Source organism: Anthonomus grandis, chromosome 17, assembly GCF_022605725.1.
Source record: "Anthonomus grandis grandis chromosome 17, icAntGran1.3, whole genome shotgun sequence".
Classification (NCBI taxonomy): domain Eukaryota; kingdom Metazoa; phylum Arthropoda; class Insecta; order Coleoptera; family Curculionidae; genus Anthonomus; species Anthonomus grandis.
In genome coordinates this window covers 5,316,094-5,337,583 of record NC_065562.1, presented here as the reverse complement: position 1 = coordinate 5,337,583, position 21,490 = coordinate 5,316,094, and the positions used below count along the sequence as shown (strand labels likewise).

The 21,490-nt window shown below is 33.4% G+C and overlaps 1 protein-coding gene across 3 annotated transcripts in view; it reads right to left on the bottom strand.

The window, feature by feature from the left end:
* The window catches only part of LOC126746342 (DNA topoisomerase 2), a 229,390-nt gene that overhangs the window by 91,241 nt on the left and 116,659 nt on the right, over positions 1–21,490 (bottom strand). For all 3 annotated transcript variants that reach the window (XM_050454561.1, XM_050454562.1, XM_050454563.1), the window contains exons 13-14: positions 20,352–20,544; positions 8,625–8,791 (exon numbers count right to left, since the gene is read on the bottom strand). In XM_050454561.1, the coding sequence (XP_050310518.1) occupies positions 8,625–8,791; positions 20,352–20,544 (360 nt within the window). The remainder of the gene's footprint in view (positions 1–8,624; positions 8,792–20,351; positions 20,545–21,490) is intronic.

Sequence of the window (21,490 nt, the reverse complement as noted above, 5' to 3'; positions counted from 1 at the left end):
AACTGTGGACTGTATAAAAAGAGAAATTTTGATATTATTCACCAATGAGCGGCGAAACAAAGAGGCCTTAACGACTTACCCGTGAGGATCTAGTTGCTGGATCTTCCTGCACTTTATAGTTCTCATGAATTTGAGGCGCCTCTGTTTACACTAATTTTGAGTTTGTAGAATTAAGGTTTTTGCGGTACCCGAAAAGATGGTGGTACTTTCAACGAGCAAAACGAGAGAGATACTGCCGCTTATTGCAATCCAAAATTCTTCGCGCATAGCGCATGTCGCATAGGCCATCTTTTTCTACTAACGCGCAAAGATACCAGGTGCAATGGTATATTAAAGTTACTTTATTCATTCCTTGCAATAATCAATTATAGATTAATTTTACTGTTATCAATCCCAACAAAAATAATTCTCTATACTATAAAGTGTTGACCAATCGGTATATTTAAGTTTTTGAGTAATTTTTTATACCGGGTGTTATTAAAAGTTAAATGTAACATTTGGGAAATGTGCAAAATTAGTGGTCTTCTTCTTCGTTGTCGTTTTTCTAAAATTTGGTAAACAGGAACATGTTTTTTTTTTCAGCAAAAACTACTGCATTTAATATGCTTTCCAATGATATACCTACTTTTGTGATAGCTATTTATTTTCACAGCAATATCATGGGAAAAAGAAAGAAAACCACAAATATTTAAAATTTTCAAATTTTATATTTCTTGATCTTTTGAGCACCATATTATAGTATATACACATTGTAGATCTATCTTCCCTAACACAACAACTACACAAATTTCCATTAGAGAAGCCGTAAACAAATAACATATCGCCATATTCATTCTTTAAGAAAAAAGGCAGGTTTTCCTTTTGCAAATGGCAATGAATCCGCAAAAGAAGGATATTTACAAATCATGTATTACTTGATTTGAAAAGAAAAGCATAGACATTTACAATTTAACAAAAACTGTCATTAAGTTTTCACTTCGACTTAAAGTAATTATTTGATTAATATATTTGATTAAATTTGATTTAAACGTGCTTAAAAAATAATGCCTAGTTTTACAAACATTGAATATCGGAACATCTTATTTATTTACGGTGTTGCAAATAGAATCTCGCGGGAGGCAGCAAGGGAGTATGCGCTTCGTTTTCCTAATAGACGGCAAACCCCATAGAAGTACAATTGCAGAAGTGTTCAGACGCTGTGGGAAAACTGGTTCCTTTCGAGGTTTGCGGATTAGAGAAGGTGGTCAAAATGGTCAACGCTGGAGACAAGAACCTGCGATTATGAGAGCTTTTACAGAAGATAGATCTAGAAGTACTCGCCGCATTGTTCCTGTATTATGGATTCACCATTCTACTGTACATAGAGTTCTTAAAAAAAATAATTTGAATCCGTTTCATTTGTAAATAGTCCAGGATTTATTGCCAGTGGCTGGCGAGGTGAGGCTTCAATTCTGTAGGTGGTACGTGAATAAGTTGCAAGAGTGGAGAACAGATCAAATATTTTGGACAGATGAAGCAACATTTACAAGAGCCGGAATAATGAATTTAAGAAATAACCATATATGGCATACAGAAACGACTGTTCTTTCACATTTTCAGCATGAGATAAGGTTCAACGTATGGATAGGATTAATGAGAGGTCGCCGTTTCGGGCCTGTAATACTTCCTGATCGGCTCAATTCCAATGAGTTTTCAAATTTATGAAATAATGACCTTGTTGACTTTCTGGAAGAAATCCCCTTAGCCGCTAGACAGGAACTTTGGTTTCAAATTGACGGATGCCCAGCCCATAATGACAGAATTGTGCAAAATTCCTTGAATCAATGCTTTGGGGAGAAATGAATCGGAAGATACAATCCGGTAAGATGGCCGCCCAGAAGCCCTGACCTTACGCCCCTTGACTTTTATGTCTGGGGCACATTAAAATCTAATGTTTATAGTATTAACATTAATACTCGAGACGAACTAATTAATCAAATTAGTGTGTGTTGTAATGAAATGCGATAAAAACGCGTTTAACTTGAACGGGTTGTTGATAGTGTCACAAGAAGATGCATCAAATGTATTGAACAAGACGGAAGACATTCTGAACAATTGTTATAATTTTAGGTTTGTTTAATGAAATTTTGATTTTTTAATTTTGGTCAATCAAGAAATATGAACTTTGAAAATTTTCAATTTTTGTGGTTTTCTTTCTTATGCCCATGATATTGCTTTGAAAAGAAATAGCTATCACAAAAGTAAGTATATAATTGGAAAGCATATTAAATGCAGTAGTTTTTGCTGAAAAAAAACATGTCCCTGTTTACCAAATTTTAAAAAAACGACAACGAAGAAGATACCACTAATTTTGCACATTTTCCAAATGTTAAATTTAACTTCTGATAACACCCGGTATAAAAAATTACTCAAAAACTTAAATATACCCATCTTATAGCAAATTTAATTCTCTTTCAGACGGTATATCTAAATTTTATGTGGCGGTAAGAATAACGGAGATATTTTTGTTTATATGAAAAAAAAAAACAAAGAAATTTGATAAAATCAAAAAATGTTGAATACCAGAAGAACTAACAACTCTTCGAAAAAATGTTATCCGACTTTTTTGTTGCAAATGACCTCTTAAAGTTTGGCGGTTTTTATAGTAGACACCTTGTATAGACCTGCGGATCAGTCTATTTTCAACAAGCGGGCTATCCTGCTCATAATGCCATTAAAGTAAATGAATTTTTAACAAATACTATTCCTAACCGGTTTATTAGTGGGACTGGCAATATTAAATGGCCTCCAAGAACTCCTGATTTGTAATCAAATGACTTTTATTTGTGGGGTTATCTTAAGAAGACTGTTTATAAACATCATAATAGTAGGCTAACGAATTTAGAGGGGTTGACTTCATTATACCTCAAACTCTTTTGGAAGTAAAAAACAGCTTTGACGATAGGCTAACCTTTTGCTTAGCTAAAGAAGGAGGTCTTTTTGAGCTTTTTATTTAAAGAATTATTTGTTAGGTTTAATATTTAGAGTTGTATTTTCTGTTTTTTTTTTATAATGTTTACATTCTACTTTTATTAGAGTTTATATTAAAAAACTTTAAGTCAGGAGCTCATTAAACATATGTATACACTATACATACAGGGTGTCCCAGCGAAAACGAAACAGAGCTATTTTCGGTATGAAAAAAAAATTTTTTTTCAAAAATCTCGGACACGTCGATTTTATTTTTGAAGGGGACAACTTCTCCTTACCAAGGCACCCTCATACCAGCAACCCCCTTCGAGGGGGTGGAATCACCCCTAAAATCCTAAATGGAAAGAGGGGTCGTATGATACCTTATTTTAAAGGTCTTTTAAACAGAAAGAGGGATCGTGTTATACCTTATGTTGAAAGCGTTTTCACTTTAAATTTAAATGGTGACTTCTGAGTGACTGATGGATTTCTTCTGGATATGAAAGCCAAATAAAATTCTGGAAAAAATGCTTTAAATAAACCTTTATGCCTGAAACCCTTTCTTACAATTTTTTTTATTGGATCATTAAAACATGATTAAAAATTTATTAGTATTGTTAATATTATTGTTATTACACCTTATCAGCATATCATAAATAAAAACAAAATACCAAATAAAATGCAAACACAAGTATCTGAAGAATTTATTTAGCTTGCTAAATATCATTGGTACTTTTTTCATAAAGCAGCATTTATTTAAATAGTTTTAAATTATTACCCAGTCTTTTACGTGTTGAAACACTGTTAGCAATGGTTTATTCTACTGCAGAGAGGGTTGAGATGATAGAGTTTTTTTTTGGCATAACAATTGTGCCAATAGAACGGTACAAGAATTTAATGACCTTCATCCAGAAAAACGAGTCAACAGAAAATACGTTCCAGAAATAGTTGCTAAATTTAGGGAATCTGGCAGTGTCTTAAATAAAAAGCGTGAGGTTCAAAATGCTGTTGTTGTCAATGAAGCAATGCAAATAACTGTCCTAGGTCAACTTCATGCCGAGCCAGGAATAAGTGTCAGAAAATTGGCGACGAGTACAGGAGTAAGCAAAAGTAGTGTTCATAGGATACTTAAGCATAATAAATTCCATGCTTACAAAATTCATCTGGTGCAAGAACTGAATGAGGACGATTTTGACAGACGAGTGCAATTTTGTGAATCGCTTAGTGATATGATAACTGTTAATCCGCATCTTATTTACAACATTTGCTTTTCAGATGAATGTACTTTTTTTCTTAATGGCAACGTAAATCGTCATAACTGCCGCTACTGGTCAAATGCAAATCCGGGACAGTTTTGTGAAGTTCATACCCAGTTCCCTGAGAAGTTAAATGTTTGGGCGGGAATCTTGGGCGGCTCCATTGTTGGTCTGTTTTTTCTGCCCGGAAATTTGAATGGAGAAATGTACCGAGATCTCTTGAAAAATGCCGTATATCCAAGAATAGTAGAAATAATGGAAGGCGGAAATCATTCTGATGATGATCAAGTCGTTTTCCAACAAGACGGAGCGCCTCTACATTATGCTGCTGGTGTGAGGCAATATCTTGATGAGATATTTCCTGATCGTTGGATTGGAAGGAGAGGACCTTTTATGGAATGGCCAGCTAGGTCACCCGATTTAACCCCATTAGATTTTTTTTTATGGGGGCATTTAAAAACAAAAGTTTACGCTACCCAACCAGACACCCTAGAAGACTTACGCCAGAGAATTATAAATGAGTGTCAGATGATAACACCTGAAGTTCTACAAAACGTCAGGCATCGTTTTGAGCAAAACCTGTATTCCTGCATGGAAGTAGGCGGGGCACAATTTGAACATTTAATAAATTGACGTAATTTAAATAAACTTGTTTTATTTAAAAGACACAAAAGGAAAAGGGTAGGTATTTCTTATCTCTCCACTTTTACTGGCAGTAAAGATTGTATTTCTTGCTATTTTTATATTCACAAGATATCCATCAGTCACTCAGAAGTCACCATTTAAATTCAGAGTAAAAAGGCCTTCAAAATAAGGAATGACACGACCCCTTTTTCTATTTAAGATTTAAGGGGTGCTTTCAACCCCTCGTAAAGGGTTCCAGGTATTAGGGTGGCCTCTTAATTAATAAGTGACCCCTTTGAAATTAGGACATCCTTATTCTTTTAAAAATATTATCCAAAACAGAGTTCAAAATACCTTTTTCATTTTCGCTGTTTCTACAATTTTGACAAGCTGTCATATCCGGTTAAAAAATTTTAGCCACTTCAAATTTGGCAGTTATATTCAGAATTAAAAGACCTTTAAAATAAGGTATCACACGACCCCTCTTTCTATTTAAGATTTTAGGGGTGATGCCACCCCCTCGAAGAGGGTTACTGGTATGAGGGTGCCTTGGTAAGGAAAAGTTGTCCCCCTCGAAAATAAAATCGACGTGTTCGAGATTTTTGTAAAAAAATTTTTTTTTCATACCAAAAATACCTGTTTCGTTTTCGCTGGGACACCCTGTATAATTTCTTAATTTCATAAACATATGATTTCTTAAAAAGCTACTCATGTTTCGCTCCTATCGGAGCATCATCAGGCCTAGACATGCACCTACACAGATCACAAATCTAGAGATTTGTTGTTAGATATAATGTGATCTGTGTAGGTGTATCTCTGGGATAGATGAAATTATATATACAGGGTGTCCCGAAATTACATCGCAATATTTTACCAGCCGCATCTTTGTCTAAAAATAAGACAGAAAGTCCATATACAGTATGGTTCAAAAGTGCATCGTTTTTAAGCTACAGGGTGTTTTATGAATCATGTTAAAGATGGTTTTTTGTTAATATATCCGGAACGCCTAGTTGTAATTTTTTGAAATTTTCAACATTTACTATTGGTTTTATTAAAAACTGATATTGCAACCATTTTTGCCAAAATGTATACAGGGTCGTGTAAAATAAGTGGTCGGTAAAGTTTAAATTGTTAAAACTTTTTTTCTAGCAACTCCGTGATAATTTTGGTATTAGAATTGAAAAGAACAAACATTTTTACATAAAAAAGGTGCTCTTGTCTAATTTCGATAGGAGCTTCCGTTTTCGAAAAAATCAATTATTAATAAATCATGAATTGGTATTTCAAAAAGTAACTACAAATAACAACAGTGTTTGTTGACAATTAGTTTATTTGTTAAATTTTGTTTAACGTTTTGTTGACATTTCACATTTTTTAAATTTGCTTTGGCAAAGTAAATTAGTTCTTTTTTGTGATTCATTTTTCAAAAATTATGGATAGATTTACAAATCAAGAGTTAGCTGACATGCATTTTGTTTATGGTTTGTGTAATGGCAGTTCTTTAGCGGCTGTCCGTGAGTATCGCCGAAGATTTCCCCTAAGACCAGATCCAAGATCGTCAAGTTTTTATAAACACGAAATTTATGCAATAACGGAAGTTTTCAAAGAGCTCGTGGACAAGGTAGACCACAAGAAGATTATAATTTATAAAATGTTTTAAATGTTTTTGAAGAAAATCCGGGGGCAAGTATAAGAAATGTGTCAAGAGCCACACATATCCCTCGCTCTATAGTAAGTAATTAAAAAAATTACTTATTGTTACGATAGTAATTTAATTTTTATTAGATTGGAAGAATGCTAAGATCCCAAGGGTTACATCCGTTTCATTACGGATGGTAACTTTCTCGGTCGGTAAATTTGTGAGCGGGATTAATCGGGGACCAACTTATTGGCCCGATAGAATTACCCAATCGGCTAACTTCGGAGAATTATCTTCATATGCTGGAAAATAATCTTGTGGAGCTTCTGGAAGAAGTTCCTCTTATCTTACGCCAAAATATGATTTTTCAACAAGACGGAGCGCCTGCTCATTTTGATCGCAATGTGCGTGAGTGGATGAATAACCATTTTCATGAACGTTGGATTGGTCGAGGTGGTCCTATAAATTGGCCTCCTCGATCTCCAGATCTAACTTGGTTAGATTATTATTTATGGGGACATTTAAATGAGTTGGTATATGCCGTGGAGATAAATACCCGTGAACAACTGATGAAAAGGATTAATTGGGCTGTTAATGAAATAAAGAGAAATCCATTTTTTGTTTTAAGGGCTACTCGCGCAATAACGCGTAGGGCAAGATTGTGTCTTCAGCAAAATGGAAACCACTTTGAACATTTGTTGTAATTTGTGCTTTTTTATTTGGTGTTTTTATGTTTTTTTTTTACGTAATAAATTAATTGTTCCTTTTTTTTACCTATTCAATTACATTAAAAAAAAACAATTTAACTCGAAAAACAATTTTTGATCTTAAATAAAGTATTTGTGAGAGTCTTAGGTCATGTTTATCCCCAACGGATTTTTAAAATGCTTTTTAATTTTATTAACTGTTACCAAAATAACTTACGCGTTCTTTTTGCAAAACATTTACATCTAATTTTTTCGAAAACGGAAGCTCCTATCGAAATTAGACAAGAGCACCTTTTTTATGTAAAAATGTTTGTTCTTTTCAATTCTAATACCAAAATTATCACGGAGTTCCTAGAAAAAAAGTTTTAACAATTTAAACTTTACCGACCACTTAGTTTACACGACCCTGCATACATTTTGGCAAAATTGGTTGCAATATCAATTTTTAATAAAACCAATAGTAAATGTTGAAAATTTCAAAAGATTACAACTAGGCGTTCCGGATATATTAACAAAAAACCATCTTTAACATGATTCATAAAACACCCTGGAACTTAAAAACGATGCACTTTTGAACCATACTGTATATGGACTTTTTGCCTTATCTTTAGACAAAGATGCGGCTGGTAAAATATTGCGATGTAATTTCGGGACACCCTGTACACATATATTTAATAAGACCCTGACTTGGAGTTTTTTACTTTTGTTTTGATAATTAATTCAGCACGAAAATATTGAAGATATAAAAAAAATACTTTCACCAAAAACTTGTCATAATATGACGAATTAATTAAAATAATGCTTTAATTTTGTCGCACTGCTAACTTATGACAAAATGTTATGATATTGCTTGATAATCAAAAGCGTTATTATTAATTTTGAAGTGTAAATTTTATTTAATTTTTATTGGTTTTTCAATTTGTATCTTTGTCCTAATTCTAAATTCGCCTTGTTCATCACTTGGTAAGTCTTTCCTTGCGTTTTTCATAGCTGAAATTATATTTAACTTAGGCAAAATATTTGTAGTAATAAAGTAATTAAGACCATTAGAAAAAACAAGTTTTTCTGTTTCAGATAAAACTCCTTCTGATAAATTAATAATAGTATTATTTATAAAATTATTATTATTATTTATGTTATTGCCGATGACAGCAATATTTTTCATTGGATATAATTTTTTTCTATTTTTACAAATTATATTCAACAGTGATGGAATACTTTTTTCGGACTTTTCAAGAAAAACCTAATATTGACGTTTAACCCCAAATTGAACTATATTAATCCCTAATGAAAAAGTACCACCAAGCTTCTAAACAGAGCAGCTTCAGAACTAATCGTTATTTCTTCCTTGTACTTGTACGTCAAGTAGAATAAGTATTTTGTATATAAATGTTGTAATTTTGAAAATAAAGATATTATTATTATATGCGATTTAATTTGAAACCTTACCTTTTCAAAAATCCTAAATGATCGAAGCAGCACATCGACGAAGTCGAAGTTAAATTTTGCAACTTGAAAACTTTATGGAAGCCCTCCTTTTCCATAGCTTCCATTTGGCCTGCTTGAAGTGTGACCACAAACCTTACTGTAGTATCCGTATTATATTCTCTGTAGTCCTGTAAATTTCAGAGTTTCCTAAATTATCGACGGACGAGATATTATCATCATTATTTTGTCTTATTAATAATATTTGGAGATTTAATAGTTCTTTTCGATGTTTAGTAGAGATTTCAGATTACTTCATTTGATTAAATTTATTTTTAATTCGTAATAGTGGCTTTGATTTTACTGATTTTGTGTTATTATCATGTTGTTACATAAACAATGTACAATTTATCAACATGACTTTATAAGGAATAAACCTTTACAAAAGATTACTAATAATTTCACTTTAATTGTTATTTTCACTATTATAATAATTAAAATTTTTATTAAACATTCAACTATTATGAACAATCTTACTATTGTTAGTATTGCGATTTGTCCATAGAGTTATATTATATATATTATATTTCGTATTGCCGTTCTCGAATTACAATAACTACTTGTAGTCGCAATTTTTTCTTAGCTCGGTCATCACGAATAATTTAAAGCAAATTCCCTTAGTACGTTCCATTTCCCTGCTTCCTATTCTAGCCCATATTTAGTCACCGCCACAACCAGTCTTCACTGCAATTTTTTCGTGCGCTCGGCGTTGACGCGTAGATTTTTGATCTTAACATTTAGTTGTGAAAAATGGGAATAATTTCAAAACAAGTGTCGATCAAACAAAAGAAAAGGAAGCTTAAAAGAACTTACTTGAATTATTGGACAGCTCAAGTAAGTAAAATATTGGTATTCTATTTATTTATTATTTCTCTTAGGTTCCCTTATACAGGGTGTCCATTTATAAACTGACACATTTTAACTGCTTATAAGTCGAGAACGAAAAATTACAACAATGTGCGGTTTTCACAGAACTTCATACAATATTTTAAAGCTTTTTTTGACGGTGTTCCCAAGTTTCAAAATTTACCTGAAATAGGAGGAAAAAAATTGATGATTTTTAAAGGCCGATTTCTCAAAAATTTTAAATGTAACACCCTGTACTTTTTAATTTCACCTGAAAGCCTGTTAAATCCCCTTTCCGAAAATGTATAAATTGTCTTAAATTCATTATTTTTTTTACTTAGCCACCTTTTTGAAAATTTTCCTACAATAAATACCCATTAAATAACATTCTCGGTATCAAGTGACAACAATAACAATTGTAGCTTGTCAAGGAGGCTGTGAGTTGCACAATTTGTTTTGTGGGCTTCAACTACTGTCAAATCTTTTTAACGTCATTCGTTGAGCAGCCCCAATAATTTGATTTCTATATGTATTTTTGTATTTTAGAGTGTAAATATGTTTACCACCCGGGAAGAGGCACGTTGAGTGTTATTATTTAGTGAATGCAAATCAGTTACGCAGACGAGAAGAAGATTTAGGCTGATTTTTGAAAGGGCTCCTTCACGCAATTCTATACTTCATTAGGTACGCCAATTTTCCCAGAAGAGAACAGAAAATTTAGAAGAAACCTAAATGCACAAGATAATCTGTTGGATGATATTTTGCTGGTAAAAGAAGTGTTGTCCTTAAACAATAACCAAATATCTATTAGGAAGATAGCTCAAACGACAAATATGTCAAAAAGTAAAGTACATAAAATTCTAAAAATAATTAAGTTTAAACCCTACAAAATTCAAATTTTCCAAAAAATAGAAAATCGCACCCTTGAAAAAAGATATTTTATATGCGAAACACTACAAGATCTTTTTAGAAATGAGCCGGATACCAATTTAATAATGTATGATGAGGCAATATTTCACGTCAGTGGTCCAATAAATAAGCATCTTCCGAATTTGGGGAGATGAAAATCCTCGAGTGTATAACGAATTTGAAAGAGATTTTCCTAAGCTGAACGTTTTGTGTGCAGTATCGAAATCTAAAATTGTGGGCCATTTTTTGCAAGAAGCAACAGTAAATGGAAACAATTACACCGATATGTTGGAAACATTTTTTTATCCTCAACTTCAGCAGGATGGAATTTTAGACATGGTCTACTTCCAGCAAGACGGTGCACCACCACACTTCTTCAGGATCGCAAGGGATTGCTTAGATATTACTTTTGGAATTATAATAGAAATTTGCGCGTATGAACTGCGCAACAACATAGTAAACGTTTTCAAGCAAATTACACCGCGAATGCTACAAAACGCCTTCGGCAACTTATTTCTCTGTCTACCTTAATTTGTGTTCCGAGCAAAATGGGGGTCATATTCATCAGCTAATTTATTAGTTATAAATTAAAATTAATTTCTTCAATTGTTTGTTGTTAAAATTGTTGTTATTTAATACATAGATTAAATACTTTTTATAGACATGGCAATAGCGCAAATTATTTAATTATGATCATGCTAAAGCGATACATAGGCAATTATCAGAAAATGTTCATCAATCACCGAATATGTATTCTAGGACAATTTTCAAAAAGGTGTCATTTACTAAAATTGGCTCTATAAAAGAATATAATGAATTTAAGACAATTTATACATTTTCGGAAAGGGGACTTAACAGGCTTTCATGCGAAATTAAAAAGTACAGGGTGTTACATTATACATTTTTGAGAAATCGGCTTTTGAAAGTCTTCAATTTTTTTTCCTCCTATTTCAGGTAAATTTTAAAACTTGGCAACCCTGTCAAAAAAACTTTAAAAATATTGATGAAGTTTTGTGAAAACCGCACATTGTTGTCATTTTTCGTTCTTGACTTACAAGCAGTTAAAATGTGTCAGTTTATAAATGGACACCCTGTATTTCGTAAGAAAAACAGAAAAATGAATTCCTGTAATTTTCTATTATTTAGAACTTTCAAATGAAGTCTAGTTAATAAAATGCATACAATTTTTTTACAGTATACACATGAATGCTGTATTAAAATTTATTTTTACTCGTCTCGATGCGACGAAGGGACCCGTCCACCTTTTTTTCACATGAACTCAAGGTCGGGGCGGTCGGAATTCTCTTATCTGTAAATATTGGTTTTATAATTTTCTGCTTGTTCGAAAGTTTTTCAAATGAGGAACCAGGGACGGACTCGAATTCGGATGCGCCATTAATAAATTTGGTGACACCGACTCCCGCAGTTTGTTTGGCTAATGAAGGTGCGCAAGATATTTTAGCGTTATTAAGCAACCAATCATCAGTTACTAAAGGTCCTGAGATTAATTCTGATGTAGCTGCTCTTTTTCAGATTTTCTTACTAAAGGAATTAATAAGAAAAATCGTAATGCAACCATAGATTGTTAACATGTGGGAGGGCAGTTAGCAATGCCCTGCAGCACTTCAGCCACCTGTAATTAATTCAGAAATAAAAATCTTGTCTGGATGCAAACGCATTAAATCAGTTGGCGGCTAGTTTAAGCGCGATAGCGACCAACAATATGAAATAGCCAAGAATTCGAGTATTAGGAAGAAATCTAGGGCTCCACAATATACTATTTCCAAACCTCCGGTTGTACAAAAAACCTAAAGCCGGCCCTTCAGGCAGGCATATCAACATCTTTAAACTATCGGCGCTTACAGCCCCGATTAAAAAAAAGAGGGGATAGGAAACCCACCATCCCAGGAGAGCATACAGGGTGTCCAAGATAAGGATCCTAAGCATGGGGATCTCGGTACCTGTCGGAGATACAGCTTCGGTTAAATTAGGAAAAAGTTGTGCACTTTGAAGCGTATTTACATGCCGTTGAGAAACTTCAAAAATTTCCATGGTCTGCTGAGATATTTGGAAGAAACGGAAATTTGCCAATATCGATTTTATTTTTTCCTGGCTTTTTTTTAAAAGATATAAAAAAGCTATTGACACTTTTGAAGTAGTACGTGATGGCGCTTTTAAATTTTATATCCGACGTTTCGTTTCCGAGAAACCACCATCAACTTTATTTTTTTATATGGCGCGAAAAGAAAGTACACCCTGTATCTGATTCCATTTTTTATTACAAATTCAACGATGTATCACATGTCACATTTTTTTTGTTAGTTAAAAGGAAAAATACAATTTTTCTTTTTTTTAAACATATTATTAATTAGGCTTTGGAAACAAATGCCTTTGTTTCCTTTGGCACTTTGACGTGAATACCTTTTACCCTGTCACATATTTTTTATTAAATATTAATTGCCGTTGTTGTTACCGTGATTGTCGAGGTGTTGTTTGTTGAGTAATTATTGTTATTATTATTATTTACTGTTGTCGTTATTATTGCTAAAATTGTGTTATTATCTTCAAATATGCCTGGTGGTCATTATAGTCATGAAGAGAAGTTTGACATGCTGTCGTGCTACATTTTGTGCTACAAAAATACTGTAAATACAGCAGCAATGTATCATAATAAATTTCCAGATAGAAAGCAACCATGTAAATCCATTTTCTTAGAGTTGGCTCGAAATTTAAAAGAATATGATTCGTTTAAAGAGCCTGTTTTATCTCGAAAAAAGGAATCTCTTGAAGAAACTCAAAATAATGTTTTACAAGCAGTTATTGAAAACCTCGAGATATCAACCAGGCAAATTGAAAAAAATGTAGGAGTGGCCAAATCTACAGCTCAGTTTATTTTACGTAAAAACAGATATCACCCCTACAAATTTAGAATTTGCCAAGGACTTAAACCTAGGGATTTCGAACGACGTCGGCATTTTTGTGAGTGATATACACGTGCCTGTGAAAAGGAATTTAATTTTCCATCAAAAATAATATGGTCCGACGAAAGTATGGTATGGTCATTACTGGGTCCAACAAAATCCGCGTGTTAAGAAAATATCTAGACATCAACAACGTTTTGGGTTTAATATGTGGTGTGGAATTTTAGGAACCAAAATACTAGGTCCATTTATTTACCATTATTCATTAACAGCAGAACGATATCTTAATTTATTGCAAAATCATTTAGAAGACTTCTTAGATGATTTACCTCTGGCACAAGTCAATAGCTTTTGGTTTCAACAAGAAGCACATAATTCTGGGCAAGTTCGACAGTACCTTTCGCAGCGTTTTCCTGAAAAGTGGATTGGAACCTCGAGTGAAGTGTCTTGGCCAGCGCGATCCCCGGACTTAACCCCTTTGGGGATTTATTAAAAACCAAGTCTATCAACATTCTTTTGGAACTGAGCAGGAGTTACGAGAATGTGTGACGGCCGCTTTTCAAAGTATTACGCCAGAGATATTGCGTGATGTTTTAACTGCTACTGTAAGAAGATCATACTTATGTCTAGAAAATAACGGAAACCTGTTTGAACACCTGTTTTAAATTTAATTTATGAAATACGTTAATTTATTTGCTTTTTTCGTTATTTTTAAAATGTATTCATTATTTGTTGCATATCGTTAGAAAAATCATAAAACATTTGTCTATTATTGGTTACATTTTTTTATTTATAAGTAGTACAATGTACAATGCAAATCAATGCTTCATTTAGCTTGATCACTCTCTAAATAGATATTAAGAAAAATGTGACAGGCTCGGTAACAGGTATTTACATACGTCAAACCATTTGTTTCCAAAGCTTACTTAAAAAATATGCTAAAAAAATAGAAAATTTGCATTTTTCCTTTCAACTAACAAAAAAAATGTGACATGTGATACATCGTTGAATTTGTAGTAGAAAATGGAATCAGATACAGGGTGTACTTTCTTTTCGCGCCATATAAAAAAATAAAGTTGATGGTGGTTTCTCGGAAACGAAACGTCGGATATAAAATTTCAAAGATCCATCACGTACTACATCAAAAGTGTCAATGAGAAAGTGTCAATAGTTTTTTGATATCTTTTAAAATATAGCCAGGAAAAAATAAAATATATTGGATAGATATTGGCAAATTTCCGTTTTTTCCAATTATCTCAGCAGGCCATGGAAAGTTTCTCAACGGCATGTAAATACGCTTCAAAGTGCACAACTTTTTCCTAATTTAACCGAAGCTGTATCTCCAACAGGTACCGAGATCCCCATGCTTAGGATCCTTATCTTGGACACCCTGAATACTCCACGTTAAGAGAAGTCATTATTAACTCATCAGTTATTAACTAGCCAGGTAAATAAGAATTACGCCAGCCGCCTTTCTAAATATTTAGGTAAATGGGCTCTTATCACTAATGATCATACTGTTCTCTCTACAAGATTCCAATAAAAAAAAATCAGTATATTAAACCAACTTATTTACCAAAATCAAGTTTTACATTGTTACAGATAGGAGCAGTGTCAAAGACTTATCCAAAATCTGGTCGGCTTTTTCATCAATTTTCTTGGTTCGAAAACCCGAGGGTTCCTATAGATTTATATTAATCTCAAAGCCGTTTGGTCTTTGCACAGCGCCATTTGTGTTCACAAAGATCATGAAGCCTGTAGTAAAATTCTTAAGGTCTAATGGCAATGTATTTATTATTTATCTAGATGACATTCTCATAAAGACGCTGTAAAGACTGTTAAGTTACAAAAGATCATCTGGAATCCTTAAGGTTTTTACTTAATGTCAAGAAAAGTAATTTAGTTCCTTCTTAGACATGTACATTTCTGGGCTTTGCATATAAGTCCATATCGTTTAAGGTATTTGTACCCAACTTCTAGGTAAATTTGTAGCAGCTTGTCCTACTGTTAAATACGGTTGGATTCATTTAAAAATTTTAGAACGTAAAAAGTATTTAGCATTACGCTCTAATAGACATAATTATCAGTCAACTTTATTACTTTCAGACTGTATAAAATCTAAGTTATAATGGTGGCATCAAACTTTAAGTCATAATTTAAGGTACACATATAGTGACAAATACAGTGTTTGCCCTTGAGATTTTTAAAGATGCTTCTCTCACTGGTTGGGGTACTTATTGTCTAAGTAAAGTTACACATGTGACTTTGGCACACATGTAACAGAGTAAAACATATAAATTTTTTGGAATTGCTAGGAGCATTTAACGCACTTCGTTCGTTTGCTTCAGATTTATCAAATTGTTCCATTCTACTTAGAGTAGGCAATGTGACAGCCATAGCCTGTATAAATCGTAGGTGTAAGGGTTAAAAATCTTAATTATATCACGAGACAAATTTGGCTGTGGTGTGAAACTAGAAATATTTTCGTAGTTGCCTTATACCGGGTGGCGCATCGAAAACGAAACAGAGCCAATTACGGACAGTCTATTAACTTAAAAAAAAAAACGCTCGGACCCGTCGATTTTATTTTCGAGGCGGACACTTAATAATCACAAAATCACTTTCCCACCTACAACCTCCTAAGCGGGAGTGGCACTACCCCTAAAATCTTAAATGGGAAGGGGGGTCGAGTGATACCTCATTGAAAAGATCTTTTAATTCTCTTTACAAGGGTTTTGACGCAATTTAAGTCTTTTTAAAATTTTCGCATTTAAACCTTAAAAGATAATTTTCAATATTTTTACTTTATCATAGACTACTAAAGGTACTTAGGACAAAACCATCAAGTATTATGAAATTATGAGACAAAAAATGAGATAGCTCTATCATATTACAGAATATTTTGATCTTAAGTCTAGACATTTAAAAAATTATCGCAAAAATACATTTAAAAAGAATTTGCTTTAGTTCACTATTTCAATCACAGACCACGTTGTTATTAATATTAATTTATTTACGACAGGTAATAAATATCATTAGAATAATACGGATGAACTAGAGAACGGGTCAGCCAAAAAATTTTACAAATATTTCTAAAATTTTCTTGTTGACCAAAACTAAAAATTGAATTATTCTCAATTTATTCTAAATGTACTACACTGTTAAAAAGGTGATTTATACTGCGGGACTTTGTTTATTTAGGTAATACCTATTTTTAAAAATAAAAATGGTGCATACAACGGCAGAAAGAGTTGAAATAATTGAATTATTTTTTGATTTTTTGGAAATAATCAATGTGCTTTCGCCGTTCTATTAACGGCGGAATTATTTAATGAGCGACATGAAAACAGCAAGGTGCAGCGAAAGTATGTATTGGAGCTTGTTTCCAAATTTCGAGAAACTGGATCAGTGGCGAATCGCAAACGAAATATTGAAAATCCCGTAAGGAATGAAGGTATGGAAGTGGCTGTACTAGGGCATATTAATCTAGATCCTACATTAAGTACCCGTCAATTGGAAACTGTCACAGGTATTAATCGACGTAGTATCCAAAGAACTCTAAAAGCTCATAAGTTTAATCCGTACAAAATACATCTTGTGCAAGAGCTGAATAAAGATGATTTCGATCGGCGATCACAATTTAGTGAAATTATGAGTGAACGAATTATTAATGACCCAAATTTTTTGTTTAATACGTGTTTCTCTGATGAAAGCTCTTTTTTCCTGAATGGCTTGGTCAATCGTCATAACTGCCGATATTGGTCCGACAATAATCCTAGAGTGTATCGTGAGGTACGCACCCAATACCCACAAAAGTTAAATGTCTGGGCTGGTATCTTTGGTGATAATTTAGTTGGTCCATTTTTTTTTACTTGGAAATCTAACAGGTGAAATGTACTTAGAGCTATTACAACAGGACATTGATCCAGCATTGACAGCTATAATTGAAACTCAAAATGACAGATACGATGAGGATAGATTGATGTTTCAGCAGGATGATGCCCCACTACATTACACGTTATTCGTGTGAGAATATTTGGATCGGACGTTTCCAGGACGATGGATTGGAAGAAGAGGTGCTATTGAATGGCCTCCACGATCGCCGGATTTATCACCTCTAGACGTTTTTCTTTGGGGTCACTTAAAAAGCAAAGTTTATAAGACTGAACCCACTTCGTTAGAAGATTTACAAGGCAGAATTGTAAATGAGTATCTTCAAATCACGCCTGAAGTATTGCAGAACGTGCGACAACGCTTTGAGCAAAATCTTTTTTATTGTATGGAGTATGGAGGTGGCCATTTTGAACATTTATTATAAGCTAACACTTAAGCAAATTCTTTTTAAATCTATTTTTGCAATAATTTATGAATGACTAGACTTAAAGTCAAAATATTCTGTAATATGATAGAGCTATCTCATTTTTTGGCTCATAATTTAATGATACTTGATGGTTTTGTCCTACTGCCTGGCATAGTTTTTCTTAAAAGTAACTTTAGTAGTCTATGATAAAGTAAAAATATTGAAAATTACCTTTTAAGGTTTAAATGCGAAAATTTTAAAAAGCACTTACTTAAATTGTGTCAAACCAAGTACCCTTGTAAAGAGAATTAAAAGACCTTTCCAATGAGGTATCACTCGACCCCCCTTCCCATTTAAGATTTTACGGGTAGTGCCACCCCCGCTTAGGGGGTTGTAGGTGGGAAAGTGATTTCGTGATTATTAAGTGTCCCCCTCGAAAATAAAATCGACGGGTCCGAGCGTTTTTTTAAAAAGTTAATGGACTGCCCGTAATTGGCTCTGTTTCGTTTTCGATGCGCCACCCGGTATGTTAATACCGGATACAAAGATAATGTCCATGCAGATAAGGAATCTCGGTCGACCTCAATTAACACAGAATATGAATTATCGAATCATGCTTTTCAAAAGATATGTCATTGTTTTGGTAAGCCTACTATTGACCTATTTTCATCACAGTTAAATGCAAAGTGTACTAGATATATCTCATGATCAACAGATCCTCGTTCTATCACTGTAAGTGCTTTCACTGTTTCGTGAAAAGGTCAATTTTTCTATGCCTTCCCACCATTTAGCTTTGTATTAAAATGCTTACAAAACATCACTGCTGAAGGAGCCCAGGGAATAGTAGTAGTTTCTCGCTGGAATACCCAGCCATGGCACTCTACCTTTCGTAAACTTCTTGTAACAAAACCTTTAGTTTTCATACCAGATCAAAGTTTACTTTCTTCACCTTTCAGAGACTGTCATCCACTTTGGCAGAGCCTTTCCCTGGAGGTTGGAATTTTATCCGGGATGCTTTTCACAGACGAGGTGTCCCAGCAATAGGACTTCAGCCTATTAAATATTCAATCAGCACATCTACTTTAAAGCAGTATACTGCATACTTAAGAAAATGGTGGGATTCTTGCAGTACAAGAAAACATAATCCTTTTCAATATTCATTAAATTTGGTTTTGGACTTTCTAAGCACCCAATTTCAAAATGGCCGAACACTTTGCCCACGGTAGCACCGTGAGCAAAGTGTTCACGATGCGATCGTGTGGTCTCAGGTTCGAATCCTGGCATGGGCATGGTTGTTTGTGTTTGTCTTGTAAAAAACAAAGCACTTGTGGTTCGGAACCTACATTAAACTGTAGGTCCATAATAAACAACAAAATTGGGCGGCCGTCGAAATACGACGCGAGTCCATTGTAATTGAGGAAGAAGAAGAAGAAACATCCCACATCCGGTTCTTTTACATCTATGCAGTTTATATCTTTTGTCTGACATTTTTAGGCTTCAATTAACAATGAAGCTCGCCACATTATTAGCATTAGTTACGGGCCATGGGGTTCAAACTCTGTCATGTATACCTTTACAAAATATCATTAGATTTCCAGATCGATTAGAAATTCAGCAGACTTAAAACTTCATCTTATAAAAATTTTCAAATAGTATTGATAATCACATATTTTAAGGAAAATGCTTCTCTCTGCTTGGCCTCTGTCATTGATCAATATATACTGGTAACCAGGGATCTTCCCCCAGACACTGATTTCTTAATTCTAACAGTTAATAAACCCTTTCATCTAATGTCAGCACAGATATTAAGCAAGTGGATTAAGCTTACTCTTGCAGCTAGTGGCATTAATACCGCTCAATTTTCGGGTTACAGTACTCGTCATGCAGCCACTTCGGCAGCCTATAGGGCAGGAGTTTCTATTGAGGTTATAAGATCTAGAGCGGGTTGGACACACAAATCTACATGTTAGATTTGTGAGATTTTACAATAGACCCCTGTCAGAAGATCCTGCAGCATTTGCTAAAAGGATCTTAGGTACAGTGCATTCTAAATAATAGATTTAGGTACTTAGGTGCTTATATTTTGTTGGGTTAATTTAATATAGTAAATTCCTCATATTATATTTATATTTCGTTACAAATATTCTCTACAAATACTCTATTTTGTTACAAATATATTTTTGGAGAAAATTTTAGATCTTAATCTTTGCACATCTACAAGTAGTTATTGTAATTCGAGAACGGCAATACGAAATATAATTAAATGATCAATTGACTTACCTTAAGGATAATTGATCTATATTATATGAGTATTGCCGTTCGAAGAATTACAAACCCACACCATTATCCCACTCGAATAGGTTGATCCAGAATTTTCAGCAAAATTGCAGTGAAGACTGGTTGTGGCGGTGACTAAATATGGGCTAGAATGGGAAGCAGGGAAATGGAACGTACTAAGGGAATTTGCTTTAAATTATTCGTGATGACCGAGAAAAAATTGCGACTACAAGTAGTTATTGTAATTCTTCGAACGGCAATACTCATATAATATAGATCAATTATCCTTAAGGTAAGTCAATTGATCATTTAATTATATCACGTATTATAACTGCTAAAATTTAGGTTTATGAATAAGAAAACTTAAAGACTTAATAATAATAAAACTATAGGTTAATCCGTGGTAGTTTTCTTTATTAATAACAATATATATTTTACCTGTATCACTGGTTTTATTTTGTCAGTACCATTGAGCATAGGTTCCAAAACGTTTTCTTTGTAATTTTGTGTCCAAGTACCTATCGGAAGTTCAGTTATCTCTACCCGGTTATTATCGATGATCGCAATTTCGCCGCTTATGCAATATCTTCCCTCGCCACAAAATTGTACTGTTCCCTTAAAGTTTTTATACCTGAAAATTCATAATACTATTTTCAAAATTGAAATTTCATAAGATAAATAAATAATGAGCGGATCATAGAAAAACGTTTTGTGAAGAATTGTATGCGATATTTCCCATAATTATTGTTCAATAATTTTTATATTTATATTTGTTATATAAAAATATTAATTACATTTGTTATTATTTTATTTTTAGCAGTACAGCCCAACAGTATAAGCCATTTACAGAGCCAAAGGTTACAAAGCTGTTTTAACAATTTTTAAGATATAATAAAGACATACATAAATTAAAACAAAAATATTCTAGCGACATCATAGTATAAACTATATTTTAACAATTTAAAGCAACAATCTTAAGCTTCCTCTATAAAAATAAGCAACCACAAATTATAAACCCCAAACAAAATAAATACCCTTATACCTAAATCTCAAAGAGAGAAAAAAAAACATAACAATACAAACAGCAAAGTTAATTGGATAATCCCAAAAACGCTCTTACAACTTCAGCACCAGAGCATACAAATAAATCACAATATTGTGAGCAGTGGCGTAGTGTGCATGGATGCGGGTGATGTGTCGCATCCCCTATCCAAATTCTAAATTCCATATCATATTACAATTTTAAATATTTTTTAAATATATTTTATATACACAATTTTCCTAATTATTCTAACCTACATTCCCATTACAAAATTAATAATTCCTAGCGACCTCCCCACCGACGGGATGTTTCGCGCTCGTGACGCATCTCATAAGGTTCCGAAACATCGCGGTGGCCGGGAAATGTCAATAAACTCCCGCCTTTCTGTAGAGGGCGTTTAGTACTCGCTGATGCGATTTGGTAAACACATCATTTTGTTGTTTTTTGTACCGCTGAGTTGTGTTGGCTTAATTATTTTATTATTCTACTATGGTGACGGCGGCTTCTAGTGACCTATGTGATTGCGGCTTAGAAA